The sequence below is a fragment of the Talpa europaea genome (genome assembly GCF_964194135.1).
Source record: "Talpa europaea genome assembly, chromosome: 8".
NCBI lineage: Eukaryota > Metazoa > Chordata > Mammalia > Eulipotyphla > Talpidae > Talpa > Talpa europaea.
Window position 1 is genome coordinate 24,056,623 of NC_140075.1, and position 25,182 is coordinate 24,081,804.

General features: G+C 60.9%; 1 protein-coding gene across 3 annotated transcripts; it reads left to right on the forward strand.

Annotated features, from left to right (window-relative positions):
• Positions 1–862: 862 nt before the first annotated feature.
• Positions 863–21,901, forward strand: SEMA7A (semaphorin 7A (JohnMiltonHagen blood group); the record flags this gene model as incomplete). 3 transcript variants are annotated; one of them, XM_084240870.1, is made up of 14 exons in its annotated part: positions 863–1,040; positions 13,700–13,851; positions 14,360–14,401; positions 14,652–14,744; positions 14,876–14,960; positions 15,097–15,207; positions 15,808–15,947; positions 16,507–16,691; positions 17,689–17,797; positions 17,886–18,084; positions 20,533–20,660; positions 20,842–20,996; positions 21,200–21,261; positions 21,540–21,901. In XM_084240870.1, 14 exons carry the CDS (start codon positions 863–865, stop codon positions 21,899–21,901), a joined length of 2,001 nt encoding a protein of 666 aa, XP_084096996.1. The 3 variants fall into 3 exon arrangements, with proteins under 3 accessions (XP_084096996.1, XP_084096997.1, XP_084096998.1); XM_084240871.1 differs by having other exon boundaries at positions 13,709–13,851; XM_084240872.1 differs by lacking the exon at positions 14,360–14,401.
• Between the last annotated feature and the right edge of the window lie 3,281 nt (positions 21,902–25,182).

Sequence of the window (25,182 nt, forward strand, 5' to 3'; positions counted from 1 at the left end):
TAGCTGCCTGGGCTGCTCAGGAGGCTGCAGAGGCTGGATGCGCACCCTGCAGGGTGTCACCAGGGATTCTCAGGTCTGTAGAGCTGAGCCCCGAACATCTGTGGGCAGAGATCCCCTAAAGCTGACCCTGCCTCCTGGGCACACGGGATGCTGCCCTCTCTTTCTGCTTGAGGAAGGGGCCTCCTTAATTATATCCCCCTCCACTCACATGGAAATGAGTTTGGATTTTCTGAGCATACACCAGCTGGCTGGGGGGGAGGCAGCCCAGAAGGCTGGGGATGGGGGGAGAAGGGAGGGAGCCAGCCCAGGAAGAAAATTCCCAGTGTTCTCACTGCTAGAGCAGTCATGGGGCTCCGGGGCGCGCCGCACACCCCAGACCCCCTGCGGCCCGCCTCCCCACGGGCAAGCACCTTGCTCCTGCTCGCAGGCTCGGCGCGAGCCATGTGCACTCGGGGCCGCGCGGCCTCCGGGGACCGCAGCCCTCGGCTCTGAGCCCCTCGGCGGGCATCAGCGAGGCTGCGGGTGTGGGACCCGCCGGGCCCGCCGCGAGTGCTCCCGACTTCTGGCCCGTCCTTCCCTGCGTCTGGGCGAGTGGAACTGGGGGCCAGAGAGGGGGCGCCGCCCGCGCCTGCGGACGCCCGCGGCCCGCGCCCCCAGCCACCGTCTCCCCCGGGAGCGCCGGGGCGGGCCGCGAGGGCTCCGCGGAGCTGGCACTTGCGCCCCCCACGGGCGGGCCGCGGCGAGGGCGGGGGAGGGGCGGGGTGGGGTCAGGCCTGGCTCCTCCCCGCGCGGTGTCGGGCTGCGGTCTGCCGGGCGCTGGCTCAGTCCCGGCTGCTCGGCGCGGTGGCTGCCCGGCCGCGGCATGACACCGCCTCCGCCGGGATGCGCCGCCCTCGGCGCCCGGCGCGCCCGCGCCTCCTGCTCGCCGGCCGGCGGGGCGCTCCCGCTGCGGCTGCTGCTGCTGCTGCTGCTGCTCGGGGCGGCCGCCGCCACCCGGGGCCACCCGCGGAGCGCACCGCGCATCGCCGCCGTCTGGAGAGGTAGGGGCGGGCGGGCGGCGCGCGCGGGGCGGGCGCGGGGGGTGCGCCCCGGGGGAGCGGGCGCGCGGCGCTGGGGTCCCGGCCGGCCGCGGGCGCGGGGTCGGGAGTGCGGGGCGCGCGGGCGCGGGGCCGGCTGGAGCGCCGCCGAGAGCGCGCGGCGGGGCCCGGAGCCCCGGCTAAGTCGCTCCAAGTCCGCCCGCAGCCCCCGCCGCAGCGCCGCGCGCCAGGGGAGGGAGCGGGGCCCCCTCGGCCGGAGCCGCCGCCGGCCCCCGGCTCCAGGCCCTCGCGGCAGGTCCCCCTCGGGCTGGCCCCCCGCCCGGGTCGGCTGCTCCGGAGCTGCGGGCTCCCCGGCGCGCGGGGCGCAGGCGGGGCGGCGAGGGGGGCGCGGACCTCTCGCCGCCGCGGCGGAGCTCGGGCTGCGGGAACAAAGACCCCGCTGGCTGCCCCCGCCCCCGCCCCGGCCCGGAGCGCCGGCGGGGAGAGGAGCGGGCACCCCCTGTGCAGCTGGGGCACGGTGCGTGCGGAGGCTCGGGGTGCCCCTCCGCAGTGCTGGGGCCGGCCTCTCCCCCCGGCCCGCACGTGGCAGTTGTCACCAGGTATCGGCGCTCGCGCGGGGGGCAGTGCCCGCTGGGTGGGGCGCGGCCGATGGGACCCTCAGGTGGCGGCGGATCGAAGCCGGGGTACAGTCTTTAAGTGGAGGTGAAATTACGCACCGGGGGGACCAGAGGCTCCCCGGGGGTTCCGCATTTTGGGCCCCTGTGCAGTGGGACAGAAAGCCTGCTAGGTGAGGGGTTGGGGCTTTCTGCCTGGAGGAACCGCGCTCCCCTCCCTGCATTGCACACAAATGCTTCCCCGCCCCCAGGCCGACTGAGCTCCGTCCCCAAATTTGGCTGTACTGCGGCCCCCCTGTGGCGGTGGTGCTGGTGGACGCACCGCGAGGGGACCGGTCAGGTCTGGCCCCTTGGGGGCCCTTTGATGCCTGAGGCGGCTCGCAGGGCTTGCGGAGCCCGAGCGGTATCTGGGGCAGGTATTCTTAGCATAGTGGGAAAAAACCCACACACAAAATGAGCGGCTGCAACTGCGGCTGCAGTGAGGGAATGTGACTCGCCCAAGGTCACTCGGCAGCATGTGAGCTAATAGTGCGGGCACGGGCCTTGGACCTGGCACAGGACCATTGTTCCTGCTGGGTCAGGGAGGGGAGAGGATTTAGGCAATTCTCTGGCCATGGAGAAGGGTCTTTGGTGGTCAGTTCTGCCACTCAGCCGGAGGTGTGCCTGGCGGGAGCGGAGCTGGGCAGCTGGATCTCGTGGTAGAGCCCGGCGGCTCCACGTGCCCGCTCCAGCCCAGACCTCCCCTGCCCTCCCAGCATCTTTGCCTTGCTTCAGTCCTCTGGGCTGGCTTGGATGGCAAGGCATTTGGGCGCTCTGAAGGGACCACATCTGAGTGTTCTGGAAACTCACCCGATACCAAAGCCCTCCTATTTGGCTGTTTGTCTCCCCCCGCCCAGCCCCCTACTCCCGTCTTTTTTAAGATTCCCCCTCATACATTTATACATTCTCATAGTTAAGACACACCCACTTCTTAGCACTTAATGCACCCCCCCCCATCTTGGACACTTAGTCCCCACTCTGAGGCTATTTAAAGCTGCTTTTAGTCCTCTTACCCACTTTCAAAGCTCCCAACCCAGCTCCATCCCGACTGTAGCCACACTGGCTGTGCCCTCTACTTGCTAATGCACTATTGACCCCCCTGGGGTCTGCCAGTCCCTCACCTATCAAGTCTCAGGGATAGCTGCGGTCTTTTTTACAGTGCCAGGTGCCACAGTGGCCAGGCAGACCCTGCCTGTCCCCCAGGACCACCAGATGGTGATGGTGTGCCCAGCTGACAGCGGCCTTCTATTTCTTTTGTGGGGTGACACATGGCAATCGGAGAGGAACGGGCTTGGACAGCCCAAACCCAGGGATCGGGTGAGAGAGGCCCCTCCCAGACTTGCTGCAGACCTAGGTCCCTGCCTGTCTCTACCAGGGGCTCAGGAGACAGGGTGGTGACCTCCTCCAGGAATGAGTAGATCAAGACTACTTGTGATTCTGAGCCACCTGTCCTTGGACAGAAATTAGGAGTTGGGTTTCCAACCAGGATGGGTGTGAGGACTCATCTCTGTTGAGTATTTTTTGCTACTTTGACCCCAAAGCACCAGGGAGATTAGCTCAGGACTTCTGGAAGGGTCCCAGCCTACACTTGATGGGGAGGTTGATGCTGCTGCAGCCTGATGAAACCTGGCACAGAGCAGCTGTAGGCAGAGGGATGTGCCAGTCCTGACCTGAGGCATGCCCTTGAACTCTGCACCTGTCTCTGACCCTTAGAGCTCACCAGAGCAGAAGGACTCTGGAGTTGGTCGCTGACATGGGGACCAGTCAAGGATGTGACTGTGGGCCTGACCTCTTTGCTGATAGGAGCCATGGGGCGTGGGCTGCGGGTGGGGGCAGGAGGTAGGCATGCCTGTGTAACTGCATCCTTCTCCTATTCCACCCCTGGTTGGAGGAGGTGGAGAACCCGGGAGGTCTTGACCCCTAAGGTCAAAGGGGAACCAGCCTCTGCAGATGGAGAATCAGCCTCTACCGGCCCAGCTGGTTCTGCCCTATCCCTTGTCCAATTAAACAACAGGATGTTATTGTTGACTTTGGTGGCTGCTGGGGGAGCCATTACGTGCCACTCCCCAGGGCAGGGGGTTGTTGTCACCTCCTCCAGGGGATGAGGTCACAGCTGGGGCTCTCCAAGCATCAGCATTTCCAGTGGAAATCCTTGCCCCCTTGGGAACTTAGATGTTCTCATCACCTTCAAGGTGAACTCCCCCTGCAGACCAGAGGGGCGGGGCAACTCCCTGGAGGAGAGGGGGGTTTCCTAAGCTGGAAGGGGTAGAGAGAGGCTTTGTGATGTCATGGGGTGCTTCTGGCTTCAAACTCTGGGGCCTCTCTCTCCTGGGGTGGGGTGGATGCTGGCACAGGACCAAGGTGACCGTGGTGTGGGAGAGAGAGACGCAGGTCAGGGGCCCTGTGCTGGTGTCAGGTCTAGCCTCATTTTCTGCGTGACAAGCTCTCTGCCTTTCGCTGAGCCTCAGTTTCCTCAAATGTCCAAAGCAGATAGAAGGAGGAGCTTATACTTATCAGTACCCTAATGCCCCAGATGTCTGTCTCTCTGGGGTAGAAAGGGCTAGACAGTGGCTGTGGTGAGTTCTTCCAAACTGTAGCCGTGAGGAGAAATAGTAACCTGGAAAGTCAGGGGAAATCCTCAAGTTTTCTGTTCTTTCCTGTCTTTTTGTCTCAGAGTCAAAGGCTGGAGGAAGTAGATCATTCATTTGTGGCCTCAAGGGTGGATAGTAATGCAGCAGACATTTGCTGGGGCCAGTTTTATGTTGGCTTCAGGGCCGGGCTTGAGGATCGCAGGAAGAGAAACTGGAGTCTGTGCCCGTGTAGCCTCTTTAGTTTAGGCAGGTCAGCTTGCAGTAAAATGTGAAATGTCATAGAGCCTATAACAGCTCTGGGGTCCGAGGAAGCATTTAACCCTCTCCACCCAATCAGGGAGGGCTTCCTGGAAGAGGTGGTAAGCTGAAGTGGCAGCGAGTAGGAACCAGCTGGAGGAGGGCGAGACAGGATTTCAGATCCCAAAACTTACAACAAGGGGCCCTGTGGGGTCCCTTACAGCCTGGAGGCTCCAGGAAGGTTTCTTGCAGCAGATAAGATCCAGCTGGTCTAGTTGATCTTCTGCAGTCAGCCCAGCAGTGCCTCCCCCTGCTTCCAGTCACAGCTCTTCTGATGGGAAGCTGGGGCTAGACTGGGTAGACCAGGGCTTTCTACCCTGCTCCATAGCAGCAGCATCTGTGGGTGAGGTCCTTGCCTGCTTTCATGCTCTCCTTGGGGAGGAGCTCCTCCAGCACCAGTGAGGCCTTGCCATCTTGCCTCCTCAAGAGAGGCGGATTTCCTTCCTCTGATCAGCTTCCCCTTCCAGGAACCTTCCTTTTCTTGGTGGGGGTGGGTCACTCCAGGATGGGAGTGGGATTCTGGGGTCTCAGAAGAGACAGAACTGGGCACCCTGCCTTGAGGAGGGCCAGCCCAGGGGCCCTTACGTGCAGGTGGGATGCTGAGGGGGTGGCCTGTGGTCTGCAGGGGGCAGTGGCAGGTGTGGGGTGACCTGTCCCTGACCCAGTCCTGCAGGGCCACTCACTGTGTCACAAGAGACTGACCGCACTTCTGCTCTGGCACTTCCCCTTCTCTTGATTTCCTATTTTGGTCAGCCTGGCTGCCCCAGAAGCTTCTTCTCTTCTAAGGCGGAGGAGGAAGAGGTCCTCTCAGGGCATGGAGACTGTAGTCTCTTGTTGTCAACCTCAGAGAACGTGGGTTGCTTTCTTTCCTAGCCAGTCCAGGCCACTAGCTTCGAGAACTGTCCCTTCCCTGCCCGCATGCCCTGGCCCCATTTCTCCCCCCAACCCCTGGTGCGGACACAGCCATAGAGTGGCTGTCCAGTTCCGCGGCCCTGGTGCTGTCCCTCCCTGTAGCCTACTCGTTCTCCTCCTTTCTGTTGTTCTAGCTCATTTCCTCGAGCAAGCTTGAGGATGACTTGGATGACTTCAGCCCACATAGCCTGACACCTGGCGGGACAGAGCTTAGGATATCAGACAACACATGTTCCACAGAGGGGAAGCTGAGGCAGGGCCTGGCCCAAGTTCACCCAGTGAGACAAGCAGAGCTGGGACCTTCTCCTGGCCTCAGCTTTTGCCCGACTGCCTTCATGCTCTGTCCCAGCCTTGGAGTTCCCCAAGTCCATCTCCTCCTGGGCTGGCCTCCCTCAGCCCACTCTTCCTGCCCTGGCTCCATCTGCTCCCCCTGAATCTTATATGTGGGCCAGCTCAGTGCATCTCTTGTCTTTTCAAGCTGGGCCGGGGTCCTGAGGGCAGCCTGATCTGTGTCATGGCCTGGGCTAATCTGGGTTTAGCCAGTCACAGCAGCCTGGGATAAGGCTGATCCTACTGTGCCCCCCCTGCTTCCAGTCAGGGGCTCAAACTGAGAGCTTGCACCCAGGACACCCTTCATTGTGGAGGGCAGCTAGCTCCCAGCCCACACTTAAGTCTCTGCTCAACTCCACAGAGGTAGAGAGGAGGGAAAACCCTGGTTTATTTTGGGGGAGCACAAATGTGCCCAGAGAATTGGGCCTGCTGGGCAGGTCAGGAAGAACCGGTAAGTACAGCTGAGGACTGGGACAAGAGGTGCGTGCAGGAAAGGTCAGTGTGGGGTGGTGGGAAGGCTTCCTGGAGGAGGGTAGGAGCCAGGCTAGAGTGTGGAGCAGGTAGGTGAGGTAGGGGCCAGGTGTGGCACAGAGAACCCCTTAGGCTGTGTTTGTCCTCTAGACTTGGGGCTCCGGGCCGGCCCAGTGAGAAAGGAAGGTCGTGGTGATCAGGTTGTCACCCCGTCAGTGGCCTGGGAGACTGTTCTAGGTTCCTCTGACCTGAGGTTTGGCCTCCCTCCTCTCTGAGCTGCTTCCCCTGGCCCAGAGCTGACCTTGACTGAGCCAGGGGCCCACGGAGTAAGGAGAGGAGGCCTGTCCTTCACCTTCAGGACCCACAGGCCAGGTGAACCCCCACCGGACTGAGATATGAGATGACTGTGCCAGATGGTGTGCAGCACAAGGTCAGGGGGAGGGCGGAGCAGCGAGGGCTGGAGCAGACTGGAGCACTTCCTGGAGCCGGGCTGGGGGTGTGGGGAGAATTGAGGCTAGATCTTCAAGGACAGGTCCATGCACAGAGCAAAGGGGAGCAGGGAATCCAGGGAAAGGGAGAGCAGAGCAAAGGTTTGGAGGTGGGAAGGGGACCTTGGCGGAGCTGAGCAGAGATGGCTGCGTCTTCACTGCCTGGGAGGGGTTGGGCCCGGCTGGGAATGGCAGTTGGGAGCCATGGTAGGTTCCTGAGCTGAGGAGCCAGGGGTGGAGGTGGCCAGTGCTGACTGGCTGGGAACCTGCTGGGCAGATAGTAAAGAAGAATTTGTGAGTGCACCCCACTGTGCTGTGCCTTGCCCCAGACCACACAGTGCTTTCTATTCTGGGCAGAGATCTTGGGAGATTTATCTTCCCCATTAGTCACGCTGGTCAGTACTCAGCGCCCTGCTGCACCCCCAGATCCCTACCCGCCTGTTCAGGCCTGCACACCCACGCTGGCTTACACATGCTCATCAGGACCTCACGGGAGAGGGTCCGGCCTGTGACCAGGCTCTGCCCTCTCTGGCCGCACTCTTGTTTGTGTGGGAGGAGCTGACGTGGAATCTCCCAGGTGCCCGTCTATGGAGCATGAAGGTATACGCACAGATTCCAGCCAGCCTCCACTCTCTCACTTCAAGGCTGTGTGATCCTGAGCAAGTTACTCTACTTGTCTGTGTCTCGCTACCCTCATGTGTAAAAGGGGAACTGTAAGAAAACCCACATCCTCAGCATTCAGTGATGATTAAATGAGCTAATGTACCTAAAAATCACTTGGAATAGTGGCTGGCACGTAGCAAATGCTAGGGAGGGGCTAGGTCCTAGGGCTGTCGTCATCACATCCTCTTGCTTCGGCCTCTGATTCCTGAGGAGAGGCAGCCCGGCCCGCTGGCCCTCCCTGGCTGGCTATGGCGACTGGCGCTTGTCCCGTGCCGCCTCTCACTGCCCACTAGCCGAGGCTCAGACTGAGCTAGGCCTCCTGAGACCTTCTGCTTGCCGACAGTCTCTCCCTCCACTTGGGGTGGCCTAGCTGTGCTCCCTCCTCTCCCCCACCCCTGCCCTGGCTCCATGCCTCTTCCCTGCACCTCTGCCCATCCTCTCCTTTGAAGGAGCCGCTGGCTGACCTTGGCCTCTTGCTGCAGCTTTTGGAAACTGCTAGAGTGAAAAGCGGGCGGGAGGTGGGCAGGACGTGGTGTTCAGCCTGGGCTTCCCGCCTTCCCTGGCCTAGGAGCCCCACTTGCTCCCACTCGGCCTCAGTGTCAACGTTCCCTTCCCTCTGGCTTGCCCTCGCCACCCCCCAGCTTGCTCTCCACACCTCCCCACTCCCCCAAGTCTTTGCCTCAGCTGGTGCCCACACCATCAAGTCTTCTGGTTCGTGGAGCACTGGGCGCTGTCAGAAAGCATGCACCCCTTGGTGCCTGGCATGGCCTTTGTCTTCCAGGCCACAAAGGATGGAGCCATTCTATGCGGCGGAGGGGTGGGGGTGGGGGGAGGCTTGGCCGGCCAGTCAGTGGGGACAGGTGAAGATGCAGATGCTGTCTCTGATTCTCCAGCACTCACAGGCCCACCCTTCCCCCAAATGACCCGTGAACTGAGCACTGATAGTTTGGGGATTTGTCTCAAGAATCATGGTGGGTCATGAAACCTAGACCTTAGCGAGTACCAGTCCCTCCAAGCCACACGGGAAGAAACCCAGCTCAGGCAGCCTGGGCCCTGGTCACGGTCAGGGCCGAACCCCTGCCACTGCCAAAGGGAGGGAACGAGGGACTTCTTGGAGTCGGGGTTCAGCCCACACTTGAGACCTGCTCCCTTCCTGCGCCTGGGTGGCCTTGGTGGGTGGGGCCTGCTCCTCCTCAGGCCAGCGCAGTGCACTCCAGGGCTGACGCAGCCGGGCGGACCTCCCACTCCCCCGTGAGCTGAGAGCTGTGTCGGGGCCGCCACCTGCCCAGCACGGTGGCCCCCACCCTGCCAGGCATCTCTCTGAATGTCATCAGTACCCCAATGGCAGCTCCAGGCTTCCTCAGCACAGGCCGCTGCAGCCCAGGCTTCTGTGTATGCGGAGTGACACATCCCTCATCCCTGGCTGCACCGGGAGAGACAAAATCAATGAAGCATTTGTTCCTTTGCCCCCAGCCTAGGGGAAAGGTTTGGTTTCCTTCCACTGCCCTCACTTAGCACCGAGGTCCTCCGCTGTGAGTTTGAGGCCTTGACTATTGGAGATCAAGGATCCGCCTGGAAGGGGGTGGGTGACTGAGCCCTTCAGTTGTCAGGTTAGTGGCCTGTCACCTCGTGGGCGAAGGAGGGAAGATAGGAGATTACACAGGAAAGTGGCAAGGAGTGAGATATACAGCTTCTCACAAATCCAGAGACTCAAGAAGTCCAAGATGTGTCCTGGAGGCTGGGACCGGGCGCCGGGCATGTGTATTGGCCCTGCCCCTGCCTCCCTCGCTGAGTGCCCTTGGACCGGAGGTGCAGCCTCTCTGGTTCTTGGCCTGCTCACGCCAGCTCCCTTCTACCTTGACTCGCAAAAGCTGGAGAGGTATGGCAGATGCATTCCTGGGCCCGTTGTGCCTTCCCCCTTCCCTCCCTGCCAGGTGTGTGGTAGGTGAGTGTGGGAGGAAGCCACAATGCAGGGTGGAGCATAGTCGTGGGAGGCTCTGCCCGATATGGCCAGTCCTCAGCTGGAGCTTGGCCTGGCTCATGCCCCGGGGCCTCCATGCTGCCCGACTTAGGCCTTTCCTGCTGGTGCCCACATTCCTGCCATGCTCAGAGCCGATCTCCATGCCCACTTCCAAAGGGCTCCCTGAGGTCAACATTCCAGGCCTCTCGGGGCAGTGGGTCAGGTCGGAAGGCTGTCCCTGCCCAGCCCGGGCCATGGGGCCTGTTCCTTGTTCCCTTCATGGACAACAAGCTCTGCCCCCCACCACATCCCTCCCTCTCCCCTCCCTGCCCCTCGGGCTGCCCTGCTGTCTCTCAAGCCACGAGCATATGGGGACCGTGGGGACAAGATGGCGCTAGCACCCAGCCTGAGTGAGAGGAGGGCGATGCGCCGCCAGGCAGACCTGTGCCTGGAACCCCACCCTACTGCAGTCCAGACTCTCACGCCCCCCCCCCCCCCGCGGTGCTGGCACCCGTGGGAGGGCGGGTAGAGAGGAATGAGGTCTGATTCATTCCGATAGGATCAGGGCCCAGTGGGCAGCCTGACCTGGGGACGTGCCTCGAGGGTGGTGGGACACACCCACCACCCTCTTGAGCCTCCCTCAGCTGGGGCAGGGGCTGGTGAGGCCCGCGGCTGTGGGGAGTTGGGACTTGGGCCATGGATTCCGGCCTGGGGACAAGACGGCCGAAGTGCGCTTTTTCTCTGCTCAGAAGGAGCTGGGATTGGCTCAGAATCACCTGGGGGCAGGGGGAGTCTTGTGCCCAGCCCTCCTCTGGGGCCAGTCCTGCTCCATGTGCCCCTGGCCCCCTCCCCTGCCCGAACCCCTGGTTATTCTGGGAGCTTTTAGCTACCACTTAGTCAGCCACTAATGCGTCAGGCCGGGGAGCGAGGGGGGGGACACGGTGCCAGACGGTGCTCCTTTTAGACATCCAGGACGGGAGGCGGAGGGGCTGGTCAGGCAGGGGGGTGGGGAGCTGGGGGATGCTGGCAGAGGCGTTCCTGTCCTGGAGGGCGGGAGACTGCGGGTGACTGCCAGCTACCCAAGGGAGGGGAGCCACACAGGAGACTGAGGCCATGCGGAGACTGAGAGAGGCTTGGGCAGGGGCTGCTGCCCCCGCACCCCATCACACTGGCCCCAGCCCACCTTCCTGATTCTTTTCTCATTAGGCCTCTCCCACCCACCCTCCAGTCAGCTTCCCCACCTTTCTGGGGTGTTTCCCTGCCTGGAATTCTCTTCCTGCTGGGCTCTTGACCCTTCTAGCTTTGATCTGCCTCCCCCATCCCTCTGAACTCCTAAGGAAGCAGAGACACCTCAGGGATGCAGCACTTGCTTCCTTGGCTCTGCTGTGCTCGGCCCTGCATGGGCCCAGGCTCCAGGGCTCTCGCTGGCCCAGCTCTCTGGGTGTCGGTCAGGAGGGGCCACGGGTCCTGGCTGGGAAGCCTGTGCGCCTTCACTTCCAGGCAGCCCTCCTGCCCCTCAGCCCCCAGCCCCCTCGCTCCTGTGACCTGAACAAAGCTCTCTTTCATGTATTCATGGAGCTGCTGCCGCTCAGACACTTCCCCGGCACAATCAGGCCCTTTGAGGGCCTCGGGCGGTGCGGGAGCCGCGCCGGGGTTGGGGTGGAGAATGGGCCAAGGCTTGGTCCTGGGGCCGAGCCGGTGCCATCCCCCCCATACACATCACCAGGCTCGGAGCCGGGGGGGACAGGAGCCTGAGGGTCACGGGAGGTAAAGCTTCTGGGCTCCTGTTTGTTCTTCTGCAAAATGGGGCGAGCAGTCCCTGCCTCCCCCACACCATGGCCAGCGGCTGGGCTGGCAGTTCTGTGCAGGGCTGCCCTGGCACTACAGCCCTGTCCGTTGCTTCCAGCATCCGGCAGCCCTCACTCTCCCTTTGTGTCCTCAGAAATATTGTGTGAGCAGCCCTGGGGTCTGCACCAAGACTGTTTGGCTTGAGCCTGGTGGAGGTTCTTTGCCTGTCCTCTGACTGGATCCCACTTTAGGGCCAGCTCTCCCGCTCACACCGGGCTGTCCAGGGTCAGGCCTCTCCCGTCGAGCTTGACTCCCAGGGCATGACTGTACCACCTTCTCCCTTTGACAGCCCTATTGTCCCCCACAGCTCCCTCAGAGCCCCCTGAGGTCTGTTTCTCGCGGCTAGAGCTGTGCGTGGGCCCCTTGCCGGCCCCTCTTCGGCTGGGGCTGTGGCCTTGGTGCTGGGCCAACTGAGGTGACGGGTGGAGGTGGCCGGCATGGCCTGAGGGCTGGGGCTCCTTCCCCTTTGGCTTTCTGGGAAGCTGAAGGGCTCAGGTCCCCCACTCAACATCTCTAGACAAAGATTCACCTTTTCCTGGCCTCTGGGATGGCTGGAGGTGAAGGAGGGGAGCTGCGGCTGCAGACTATCCGGATCCTGGCTGTCAGGGCCAGGCTGCGGGTGCAAGGGGAGCCCTGGGAGCTGAGTCAGGAAAGCTGAGTGCCGCAGCTGCTGACCCCAGCGCTCTAATTCTACCCAGGCGAGAGGAGGGTGAGGCTGGGCCAGCACCCCACCAACCAGCCGCCCAGAGCTGGGCTCTTGGGGCTAATGGGACTTGAACCTTGGGGTGCTTGCATCTCCCAACATGCCTGAGAACTCTGCCTGCCCATCTCCTAGTATGACCTTGGACTAGCCTACTTGCAGGGGCCTTAGGTTCCAGTCCCAAACAGTGAGCCAGGCCACAACTAGGTGAAAGGGACAGTCTTCCTTCTGGGGAGGACTTGGCCCTGTGGGATGTATCTTAAGGAGAAGGGGGGAGGGTGTGGGTGGCAAGGTGTGCCGTGCTCCTTGGCCCAGTTGGATGCGGGGTCCATGGGAATGACTCAGGTGGCAGCCAGAGGGACTGGGGCAGAAATGGCAGCTCTTTTCCCTGCCAACTACAGTCATGTCCCACTTGGATGTCCCTGCCAGGCTGGCTGTTCCTGATGTCGCTGCAGCTGAATAAACGGTGGTCAGGGGGCCTCCCTGGTGGCACATGGGGTTAAGCACTGCACTATCAAGCTATCTGAAGCCTCTGCAGCACGAGTTCGATCCCCAGTCAGCCAGGGAGCAACCCACATGGCACCGCAGACCTCTCCTGACTCACCCGCTGCTCCCATCAGCAGTGTATTTCAGTCAGTCTGCCTGTTCTGTTCCCTGCTCTGTCTCTGGTGAATCCTCTCACCCCCCCCCCCGACACACACCTCTGGCCTGTACCCCAGCTCTTATATGCATAAATAAATAAATCTTAAAAAAAAAAAACAAAAAAAACAAAACAGTGGTCAGAGATCCTGGGTGAGACCCCAGGCTGCTCAGAGGTGGGAAGAAGCTGGCTTGGCTGATCGCTGTGGCCACAACCACAGTTGTCCTGTCTCTGTAATTTAGTCCTGCAACCACGATGGCCTCAGCAATGTAACTGTAGATGACATCTCCCTGGGAGCGGTGGTATAGACAGTTTCCTTTTTGGGCAAAATTGCCCCAGCCAACCCTCTGCTTACAAGCCCACACTGTGTGCTCTGTGAAGGTCCGCAGACCAGACCTCTATGGTGGGAGGTCTGATCTTTACCCCTGAGGCGAGCTGACATCTCTGTGAAACCAGCCCAGTGCAGGCCATGCAGGGCTCAGTGGGGGCCCTGCTTCAGGGCCTGCTACTGGCTTCGTGACCCTGAGCAGCTGCTCTTTGGACCTGTTTTCCATCTGTAAAATGGGAGGGGTTGGACATGTAGATTCCTTTCTGGCTCTGAAGTAAGCTGATGTGCTCACTAGGGGCCGGAGTGGCAGGGAGGGGTTGGAGAAGGCTTCCTGAAGGAGGGCATGGGGTTCTGAGGAAATAGATTCCTGGGAGCCTGGACTCTAAGTGGAGCTCTCAGAAGCCCTGCTACTTCCAGGAAGTAGAGATGGCTGCCTGCTCTGTCCTGCAAGAGCCAGTCCGTGTACTGCTCGTCTCCTGCCGGCCTCCCGGCCCCGGCGCAGCAGACTGTGGCCTCTCTGTGTATACGTGTGGGGCTGTCTCTTCTACCTAGGGGCCCCTAAATGCTGCCTCCACCCCGAGGTCACACATCTTGTAGGAGAGAGGGCTGTCCTCTTAGGTGAGGACAGCTCACATGGACCCCATCAGGGGCCCTCCTTTCTTCTTCCCACCTGTGACTGCGCCCTGCCCAGGCCCGAGCTGTCAGGTAGGAGCCAGGAAAGACCCAGGCTCCCCTACTCAGGGCCCAGCCTCAATGCTTCTGCCTATTGTCTCCTCCTCAGGCCGAGCAGGACAGGACCGGGTCGACTTTGGCCTGACTGAACCGCACACGGTGCTTTTCCACGAGCCAGGCAGCTCCTCCGTGTTGGTGGGTGGACACGGCAAGGTCTACCTCTTCGACTTCCAGGAGGGCAAGAATGCTTCTGTGCGCACGGTGAGCCCGGGCCCCTCTGCCGGCCTCAGGGACACAGCAGAGACCCTCCACCCCTATTTCCCGTCATCCCTCTGCTTACTCCCCTCTGGCCTTGGTGAGGGGCTTTTGGAGTCCAGAGGAGGGAGCTGGCTCCTTTCTAAACTGGTCCACTCCCCACCCCCCATTACATCCCATGAATGCCCCCCCCCCCAGGATACTTCCTGTGGGTAGTGCAGATTGGCAAGGGTGTTGGGTGGTACACCGGGCCTGGCCAGGTGGGCTGTGCTGATGGGGAAGGCCAAGCAGGAAATGACTCCAGGACCCCTGGCTTCTACCTCTCACATCTCTGAGCTGTCTGTGAGTTCTGGCTTTTTGGCTTTGTTGCCTGCCAAGCAGCCTGTGTGATCTTGGGTGATTCGCTCACCCTCATTGCTTCTCTGGAAGATGTGCTGGCCCTGAGGAGGCCTGGAAAGCACTTGGGGCATCTCACCCCTGGCACAGTGGGCTAATGCTTCTCCCCTCCCTCCAGGTGAACATTACCTCCACCAAAGGGTCCTGCCTGGACAAGCGGGTGAGTGGGGGAGAGGAGTGAGTAGGGAGGCCGAGCCCCTGGGGACTGGGACAGTAGACCCCAAGGATCTGAGAGAGGAGGCCTGGCTCCGCCTTGGGAGCCCTTGTCTGAGGGGAAGCTGTGGTCCTGCTCCAGAGGCCTCGTCCTGTGTTCTTCGGGGGTGGAGTCAGCACATGAGGTGCCTCCTTTCCCAAGACTGAGGGTCCTCGCGGCAGATCTGCCAGGTCTCACCCACCTCTCTCCTGGGCAGGACTGCGAGAACTACATCACACTCCTGGAGAGGCAGGGGGAGGGACTGCTGGTCTGCGGGACCAACAACCGGCATCCCAGCTGCTGGAGCCTGGTGAGCAGGTCCCCTCCCTGCGTGCCCGGTCCACTCACCCATGGGCTTTTGCCGGAGACCCCGGGAGGGCGGTGATCCTGGCTGGGAAGCTGGCCCCCTGGGACGCCATTCTGACCCCCGGTCTCCTCCAGGTGAATGGCACCGCGGAGCCACTCGGTGAGCGGAGAGGCTTTGCCCCCTTCAGCCCAGATGAGAACTCCCTGGTTCTGTTTGATGGTGAGGTTGCAGCTGGAGCGGGAGGGTGGCCGTCTGGGACTAGGGGAGGGTGGTCAGCTCCGTGTCGGGATCCAGGCCCGGGGCGGGGACTTTCAGGAGCTGGGTGTCCTTACCCGCGCCCCTCCCATGCACCCAGGGGACGAGGTGTACTCCACGATCCGGAAGCAGGAATACAATGGGAAGATCCCACGGTTCCGCCGCATCCAGGGCGAAATTGAGCTGTACACCAGTGACACGGTCATGCAGAGTGAGTCAGGACGGGCTGGGGGGCAGGTAGGGGCGGGGTGTGATGTCCGTGCAGCTGATGGGATCCTCATCTTCCCTAAGGGGCTCCCCGAGGGCTGCTGGGGCAGGAGCTCAGGACAGGACTGAGCAGCCAGAGGCGGGGAGGCTGGCCTAGCAGATAGCAGGGGAACAGCAGAGGCAAAGGTACAGAGAGGCAGGATGGGCCTAACTCACTCTGGGAACCAAACAGAGGGAGCCCCAGGCCCAGGGTGGGGTCCCCAGGAGTCAGAGTATAACTCTCTGCTGAGCTCATGTGTGGGCAACACCCCTCCCATCTCATTAGGACTCTGCCAATTAGGCAGCAATGACATCGGGGTCCCCAGGGGCCTCCCCCCAGTCCCCAGGCATGAAGTCATTGCTCTTGGGTGGATGACATCTTTGAAGGAGGAGGGCAAAACAGGGGTGGGGTGGGGACATGGGCTGGGCCCCCTAGAGTTTTGGATCTGGTGTTCTGGGTTCGATTCCGAGTCTGATTTTGTGGAGACTCAGAGCGTGCAAGACGGGAATGGGTCCTCCGAGCAGGCCTCCCCGCCTCACACTCATTTGTCACTGTCCCTGGCAGACCCGCAGTTCATCAAGGCCACCATTGTGCACCAAGACCAGTCCTACGATGACAAGATCTACTACTTCTTCCGGGAAGACAACCCTGACAAGAATCCCGAGGCCCCTCTCAACGTGTCCCGCGTGGCCCAGCTGTGCAGGGTGAGCTGAGTGGGCAAGAGCGCCTGAGTGTGTGGGTGCTCGTGTGCAAGCGTGAGTGCACATGCGTGAGGAGTGTGCCAGCGCCTGTGTGTGTTGTGGGAGTACATGTGTGTGTATCTGAGCGGGTGAAGATGCTTGGGTAGGTGTGCCTGTCTGACGTGGGAGGGTGTACCCGTGTGAGGGTTTGTGTGAGTTTGTGCTTACGGTGGGTGTCACTTGTGTGAAGGACCATCGATGCGTGTGTGTTTGTGTTGTGTGTGCGTGTGTGAATGTGTGTGTAAGGTGAGCAAATGTGTATCTGAGCCCATTTACATTATAGGGACCCCGCACCCTGACACTGAACGTCTGTCCCATTCACTGACCATGTGCCCAGCAGGAGCCTCACCCCAGAACCTGGCCTGAGATGTGGACACCTGTGCCTCATCCCTGGCAGGTCCCAGCTCAGCCTCCCTTCCTCCCCAGAAGCCTGGGTGCTGACCTGGGTGCTGGGTGCAGCAGAGGCCTTGGCCAGGGACAGTCTGGGTGGGTGCTGAGAGGCTCCTCTCCCCTCCACTTTCAGGGGGACCAGGGTGGGGAGAGCTCGCTGTCGGTCTCCAAGTGGAACACCTTTCTGAAAGCCATGCTGGTGTGCAGCGACGCCACCTCCAACAAGAACTTCAACAGGCTGCAGGACGTGTTTCTGCTCCCTGACCCCAGCGGCCTGTGGCGGGACACCAGGGTCTATGGCGTTTTCTCCAACCCCTGGTGAGTGCCCCTCATCCTGGGGCGGGGCTGGCTAAGGGACCAGGAGGGCTTGGAGGGCGTGGGTCCTGCTGAGGGCACAGCAGCGCGGCATGAGCAGGGCTTCCAGGCTCAACCACAGGGCTGCTGCTGGTGCTGGGGTGGGGACGGCGCTCTGGGAAAGGATGTGCTGGTGTTGGCGAGGCTGTACACACGAGTGTGAGTGTCACATGCATCCTCGTGGCTGCACATGCCTGTGTGTCTGCCAGCTGTGTGCTCAGAGCCGGCTCTGGGCTCCGGAAAAAGGCTACCAGGCCTTTTTCAGGGGTGCTGGGTGCTATCGCACCTGCTGAGGCACTGCCTCGCCTGATAATTCACACCTCTTAATCGCTCTCATTGATTGAAAACAAGACAGGCAAAAGTGTTGGGTTGTGTGGGGAGGGGTGGGGGTCCAGGTGGGACAGCCATGACCTTGCCCTGTGCCTCCCATGGGTGGGCCTGGCCAGACTGGGTGGGGGCAGGTGTCTGGACTTGTTCCTTCCCCTCCTTCCTCCTTCATTGGTGTTTGGTAATAACTCTTTTTTTTCTTAAGATGTATTTATTTATGCATGCAAGAGCTGGGGCACAGGCCAGAAATGTGGGGGGTGAGAGGATTCACTGGAGACAGAGCAGGGAACAGAACAGGCAGATTGACCGAAGTACACTGCTGAGGGGAGCAGTGGGCGAGTCAGGAGAGGTCAGCTGCACCATGTGGGTAGCTCTCTGGCCAGGGATCGAACTCATGCTACAGAGGCTGTGGATTGCTTCATAGTGCGATGCTCTAACCCCTTGTACCACCAGGGAGGCCCCTCTTTGGTAATAACTCTTTAGGCTCTAGGGGTGCCCCTGGCACAGTTCTGAGCTCGTAGGCCAGAGAGCTCGGTTGGAAGGCTGTGGTTGGGGCTGTTTGGGGCTGGGCTGGCCTGGGTGAGCAGGCTCGTGCATCCTGGCTCTCCACTGAGGGGTCTTTGTGTCCCTGCAGGAACTACTCGGCTGTCTGCGTGTACTCCCTCGGTGACATAGACCAGGTCTTCCGCACCTCCTCCCTCAAGGGGTACCACTCGAGCCTTCCCAACCCTCGGCCTGGCCAGGTGAGCAACCATCCTGTAGCTTGGACCCAGCCCTCCCCAGCCCGCCCCATCGCCACCTTTCTGACCTGGGCCTGCTCTCCTTGTCCAGTGCCTCCCAAACCGGCAGCCAATACCCACGGAGACCTTCCAGGTGGCCGACAGGCACCCCGAGGTGGCCCAAAGGGTGGAGCCCTTGGGGCCTCTGAAGACACCACTATTCCACTCCAAATACCACTACCAGAAAGTGGTTGTCCACCGCATGCATGCCAGCAATGGGGAAACCTTCCATGTGCTGTACCTAACCACAGGTAAGGGGCTACCCTGAGACCCCCTGCTTTGCTTTGTAACAATGACTTTGAAAGCTGTAAAGAATTATGTGGTTAAATTGGGTTGGATCTTTATACCTAGAAAGAAGAATTGAGTACCTAAGAATTGTCAGGGGTAAGACTGTGGATAAGTCAGGCTGGAAGGGCTTCCTGGAGGAGGTGGCAACAGACGGAAGCATGGAAGGCATCCTAGGAGAGCAGGCAGCAGGAATCAGAGGCAGAATTGGGGCAAGACTGAGCAAAGTGGTGTGGGGTGTTGGTCCCGATGTCTGACTTATGAAGGTGATGGAAAGATGTGGATAGTCAGAAGGAAAAACCTGACCCCTGGTATGCTATAGCCTCTGCCAGATGGAATGAAGACATTTGCCTCTCCCTGTCTTTAGAATTATGCAAGTGAGAGAAAATGCTTGATTTGGAATGTAGAGAATTCAGGGTGATATGGGGAGAGTCTGCAGTCTTCAGAGGTCTGCAGCAACACAGCCCCTCTCTGCACCTGGCTGGGAATTCCCCACGGGGAGGTCTTGCTGAAAGTTGAGTGAAATGCCCCAGGAGATGCCCCTGCATTTTGAGAGCCACTGGCCATGGAAGAGCCAGCCCAGGCTGCGTTTATGACTGCTTCCTGGCCCCAGGCAATGAGAGAAGGAGGCTCTTGCAGTGGGCCTGGTGATCAGTGTTGGGAGGCCTTTGAGACTATGTGGTAACCCCATCATAAAGGGCAGTGTCTCCCCCAGGTGTCTAGCACCTCTGGGCGCATGCAGTCTAGACCACAAACACTCTTTCTCAAGAGTTCTTGGCTCCCACATCACTTCCTACTTCACTGTGGACTTTCTCAATCCTGGTGCGTTATCAGTTGTTGGGTTCCTGGGAACTGCTGAAAGAGGAATTTCTCTTAGGGTAGGGCCTGATTTTGGGGTGCTAAGACCCTGCTTTTGACCTCTTCTGTTTATCTGACTGCACCCATGGGCCTCTGTCTTTGCTAGACTCCAACAGGTGCTGTCCTGGGCAGCCTGGCAGGTACTGTCCGTCTGGCAGGTGTTGGCATGATGGAGGGGAGTGGTCACACCTTTGGGACTAGCAGCAGGAGTTAGGACAGGAAGGCTACCCCTTCCTGCAGGCCTGGAGCAGATGTCCTGGGTACTGGGCTGTCTCTCAGTCCCCTGAGGGCCATTTTGGAGAGAGACCATCTGGAACCTGCAGCAGGAAGGGTTGGGCCAGATGAGAAACAGAACTTTCTGAGCCTCTGCGGAGAATGGAGGCTGTCAGAGCAGGGAGAAGCTGTGGGAGGCTGTTTCTTGGGCCACTGCTGAGAGGTGAAGAGCATGTGTCCGGGGAGTGGGGGCAGTGACTAGACTGGGCAGGGGCTTGTTAGGCCAAGGACATCTGTCTACATCTCAGAGCCTGCAGAGAAGGGTCGCAGACTTGCAGAGGGAATGTCCTAGGCAGGTTGTTGTCCCATCATCTGACTGCTTTTGGGAGCACTTGCTTTGGGAGATTGAGACGGAGTGGGAGGGATGGACTATTCTAGAAACTGGGACAGCAGGTGAGGTGGGATTGGGAGGACCCGGCAGTCGGCATGCCCATTCGTCCCCGACATGTTCTCCGTGTGACTGGAGAGAACATTGGCGGGGGGGGGGGGGGGGGGGGGCGGCCAGCCTGGCTGGGTGACCTTGGGAATCGTTACGTGGAATCTCAGGCCCTCAAATCTAACTAAGGTTTTATAAAAAGTTAAAAAATCCCCGAAGACTAAATGGGCTGTGGAGTCCTGGATGGGCTCCTGAAACTAAGGACGTTAGTGGAAAAACCCGTGCAGTCTGGATACAGTCTGCAGTGCACGGTGATGTACCAGTGTCCATTGCTGAGCTGTGACAAATATACCGCAGTTACATAAGGCGGTGGCGTTAGGGGACACTGGGTGAAGGGTAGATGGGAACTCTCTGTACTATCTTTGCAACTTTTCTGGAAAGGTGAAATTATCCCAACAGAGAAAGTTTATTTAAAGAAAGCCTGTCCCCGGAGTCCAGGGGACCGAGGGATCACAGGGGAGGCGGAGGAGGGCTGGGTTCTGAAGGCTCTGGGCCTGGTGGCCAGCCGCGTGACCTTGAGCAGATGGCCCAGCCTTCCCGAGTCTCTTGTCCTTATCTGCAAAGTGGGAGAGACAGCCCGCATCTCCGAGGGGCGGCGTAGTGCCCGGGTGTGTGGGGCTGCTGGTTCTGTTCTTCACCCCCGCGCTCTCGATGCAGCCTTGGAGACCCTGGGCTCTCCGCGGCCCCTGTGCAGCCCTTCTTGCCCTGCTCAGCCCAGTCCTCCCTCCGGTGACCCTCGCCTGACCACGCCTTCCCAGCCCGCCCTAGCCGGGCCTGGTGGGGTGGGGGGGGCTGCCCGGCTCTGAGGTGGGGCTCCTGCCCGCTGACCCTGTGCCCACTGCCTCAGACAGGGGCACCATCCACAAGGTGGTGGAGTCAGGGGAGGGAGAGAGCAGCCTCGTCTTCAACATCATGGAGATCCAGCCCTTCCGCCGCGCGGCCGCCATCCAGGCCATATCTCTGGACCCCGACCGGGTGAGCCCCCATCCCCCTACCTCTGCCCGGCGGGGCTGCCCAGTGATGGCCAGCTGAGGACAGAGCTGCTTAGTGTGGGCCTTGCGTGTCCGATTGCGATTCGCCTTTCCTCCTGAGCCTACGGTCCTAGGGCTCAGTGTCGGGAGGGGCCCGGCCTGACTGAGTCCTGCTCTCCTTCCAGCGGAAGCTGTATGTGAGCTCCCAGTGGGAGGTGAGCCAGGTGCCCCTGGACCTGTGTGAGGTCTACCGGGGTGGCTGCCACGGCTGCCTCATGGCCCGAGACCCCTACTGTGGCTGGGACCAGGGCCACTGCGTCTCCATCTACAGCGCCCAAGGGTACGTTGGCTGGGCTCCCTGCTCCCCGGGAGGCCGTGCACCAGGAGTGGGGGTTGCGTTGCTGGGCTTTGGGAGGTGCGGGGTCACTCTGCCAGCCACTCCTTCTAGGTGGGCACCGCTACCGCTTTTGGGGGTGACGATGGGAAAGGGGCCAGACCTGGGGCCTCCTGTCTGCTTCACTGCTCTTCTCCTTCTACCTCCAGGTCGTTGCTGCAGGCCATTAACCCCGAGGAGCCACACAGAGAGTGCCCCAACCCAAAGCCAGGTACCGGAGCTGGTTCTGCCTGGGGGCCCTGTGCAGAGGGGGTCCAGCTGGCCCCTGATTGCCCTGTCTAAGAGAGACATGACCTGATCTGGGGGCCCCGGCCGTGGGAGCTTCTTGGGCATGGGGCCTGGGATGCAGGAAGTGGGAGAGCCTGGAAGGACCGGGGCCAGTTCTATTCATTTAGAAGCCTGGCCCCTGGGGGCCCTCCCTGGGGGCAGACACAGCCTGCCCCGAAGCCCCCCCGCGCTGCTCACCACATCCTCTCGCTCCCTGCCTAGACGCGGCCCCCCTGCAGAAGGTGTCCCTGGCCAGGAACTCCCGCTACTACCTGAGCTGCCCCATGGAGTCCCGCCACGCCACCTACTCGTGGCGCCATGAGGAGAACGTGGAACAGAGCTGCGAGCCCGGCCACCAGAGCCCCAACTGCATTCTGTTCATCGAGAACCTCACGGCCCGCCAGTACGGCCACTACCGCTGCGAGGCCAAGGAAGGCTCCTACCTCCAAGAGGCTCAGCACTGGGAGCTGCTGCCTGAGGACAGTGCCCTGGCCGAGCACCTGCTGGGCCGTGCCCATGCCACGGCCATCTCCCTCTGGCTGGGTGTCCTGCCCACGCTCCTGCTTGGCCTGCTGGTCCACTAGGGCCTCCTGGGTGCGGCCTGCCATGGGCTTCTGCAGCCCCAGGGGTATGAGATGGGTCTCATGGCAGAGCCTACCATGCCAAGAGCTCCTTGCTCACCACTTCTTCCAGAGGGACTGCAAAACACGATGGGGGACACCCGGCTTAGAGCTGGCCAGCCGCAGGCGGCTGCTGGGCCCCTATGGGGTGGGGGCAGTGGGCACCAGAGGATGAAGGCGCTGACTGTGAAGCTGGGGCCTTAGTGACCCAAGACTTTATCTTTGGAGACTATTTTTCAAAAATTCCTCAAACTTGACTAAATGCAATGATGTTCCCAGCCCAAGAGCCCATGGGCCAGAGAGTGGGGTGTGCAAAGGGGAGCTGGGACCCCCTCTCTGGGCCTAGGGGCGGGGCCCTGAGTCCTCTGGACTCTGTGCCCAAATTGCCCCTCGTCCTCCCACCTGCCATCACTGGGGTGGGGTGTTCCTGAGGCCCCAGGCGGCCCTGGCCCTCTGCAGCCCTCGCCAGCCCTGGCCCCTCCGGGCAGCCGCCTTGCATGTTTATTGAAGGATGTTTGCTTTCCCAACAGGACGGAAAAAGCTCTATTTTTACGTTAGGCTTATTTCATGTATAGCTACTTCCGACTGCATCTGTATGAAAATACCAAATCTACATGCCGGGGTGGGGTGGGCGAGGGAGGGGCCGGGGAAGGGGTGGGGTGTGGGGCTTCCCAGTCTGAGGCTCCCAGGGATGAGATAAGCGTCCAGGGGCGGATATGGGTTCTAGGAGAGTGGCATGAGCTGGCTCTGCCCTGGGAGCCCAGTCTGAGGGGGTGCGGTCCACTCGCCCCATGGGGGTGGGGGTGGGGGCGATCTGGGGGGGGGGGCGGGATGAGGGAGTCAGGGGAGAATGAAAGGAAACTGAGCCCTAGATTCACCACATTCATTTCGAAGGAGGAGCCGGGTCCTCAGGGGGAGGTTCCAGGACTCTGCCCTTGGCATTGGGGGTTGGGGGGTGGGGGGGCCCCTCCCCGCCCCTCAGCCCCCTTCCCCAGGGGCTGTGCTTCCATGCTCCTAGCCTCCCGCCTTCAGCTCAGGACATGTTATAACTTAGGCTAAACTGTGAATTCCGGTGGGGACAGCCTGGGCCAAACACCCAGGTGGTGGCTCTGCCCACAGCCCTGTCCATGGATTTCAGCAGAGAGCTCTGGCTGGGTCTTGCCACCAGGGCCTGGGGCCGATGAACTTCCAGCTTTGGCCCCTGCATCTCTTCTCAATGCACTTTAATAATGTAACATATTACTAATAAAGCTATTTATTTACCTGTGCCTGCTCCTTGCCTGCAAAGCTGTCCCGGTCTGGGAGTGAAGGTGGAGGCTCCTGTGTAGGACCCTGCGGCGCCTCTGCCTATGTGAGCATCGCACACGCTCTTGCTGTCCCTCTCCTGAGAGCCCAGGAGATGCTCACCCCACTCCCGGCTAGTGAGAGGCAGTGCTGGGGTGTGAACCCCCAGCTCCTGAGCATTGTGCCGCCTGCCAAAGCCCGACTCCGGGACCCAGGCAGCGCCTGTCCTCACACCCCAGAGTCGTCCGCTCCCCCTCCCCAGCCTCACCTGCAGCTTCTCCTGGGAGACATTGCGCAGCCATTCTAGAAATGACCTTGGGGGAGGAAGAGCAGATCAAATAAGACCCTGTGGGATGAACGTGCAATGATAGAGGTGTGCGGGGGAGGCGTGGGAGGTGGGGGTGTCTCAGAAGGTGAGGCCTGAGGGGGACCCACCCGGCAGGGCATGAGTCAGGGAGTTTGAGGGAGTCGAGGAGCACTGGGCTGGGGACAGCCGTCGGACCCCATCTCCGTCCATGATGGCGGGTGGACCTTGCCTTCTCTGAGCCTTGTTTCCTTCGGGTGCTCACAGGAAGGGTCTTGCCCCGGGCTGCTGCGGAGCCCCTTCTTTCCTTCTTCCATGCTCTTCTGCGTCCTGACACCAATTTAATTTGTCTTGGCGGGAGTTCAGAGCCTGGGTCTTGGCCGTGTCTGTCTGTCTTCCCGGTCACACCGAGCAGCAGCCCCACCTGCGCGTCTCAGGCAGCCACCCAGTGAGGGCGGGGCAGTGGGTTCCAGTCATGTGTGAGCCTCCCAGCTCGTGGAGAGAGTGGATTGCTGGGCTACCTCCAGCTCCCTGCCCTCTCTGGACCTCAGCAGGCTCCCTCTTTGCTGTGGGGGTGCTCCTAGTGCCCTGATGGGCCTCGGGACCGAGGGGACTTGAGAGACAAAACAGACTCCTTTGTCTCTAAGGAGGCCCCAGGAGAGGCCAGGCAGGCGGGAAGCTGTGTGCAGTGAGGCATGAAATGAGCCCGTGTAAATCCCATGTAAATGAGCTGGCAGGGAGGGGGCAACCGGGCACATCTCCTGCCCCGCTTTCCTCTGATGGGCAAGCCACACGGTGGCAATGAGTGAAGGATCACGAGGCTGAGCTCCGGGAGCGCTGAGATATCATGATGCCGGGGTGGGCTTCCCGAGTGCCAGGCTGGAGACAGGAACCTGGCCATCCTCTGCCCTCTGTCCTGGGCATCCCCTGACGGGGAGGAGGAGAAGGGAGAGGAGGGGCAGGACTGAAAGGCCACAGAGCTCAGCTCCTGATGTCTCCCTCCCTCCCCTTTATAAATCTAAATGGCCGCTAAGGTTTCCCTGGGTGGGTCTGCACCTGCCGCCCCGTGTCCCTTTGGGGGAAGGTCCTCATCTCTGTGTGTGTGACACCCTTTGACAGTCCTTCACCTGCACACAGGTCTGTCCTGATGTCCTGACCCAGAATTCACAGCCCTCCCAGCCCCTGACTTCTCTATGCTCAGCTCCCCCCAGTCCTCACCTACCACTGCTGGACACACTTCGTGTCTTTGCTCCTGTAAGTCTTTCCCCAGAATGCAAGGAGGAAGATCACAGGTGGAGGTTCCAGAGTGACCTTGACTTTTCAGAGTTCTCTGTGCATGTGTGAGCATGCATGCACGCACGCGCGCGCGCACACACACACACACACACACACGTGTGCTTGTGCGCCTCTGTCTGCTGAGTCTTCAGCAGGTGGGGCCTTGGGGGTGCACCTGGAGTCAGGCCTGAACCCTCTGGACCCTCACAGCCTGGGAGGGGAGGCACATGTGCAGCTGGTGGTGACCACGCATGTGGCGATCCCAGATGGGAGGGTACAGATCTGTTTGGGGGGGTCAGAGAAAGCTTTGGTGTGCCCTGAGTCCTCAAGTAGGGAAGTCACTGAAGCATCAAAGAGGGGGCTGGGCGTGTGAGGGCTTGAC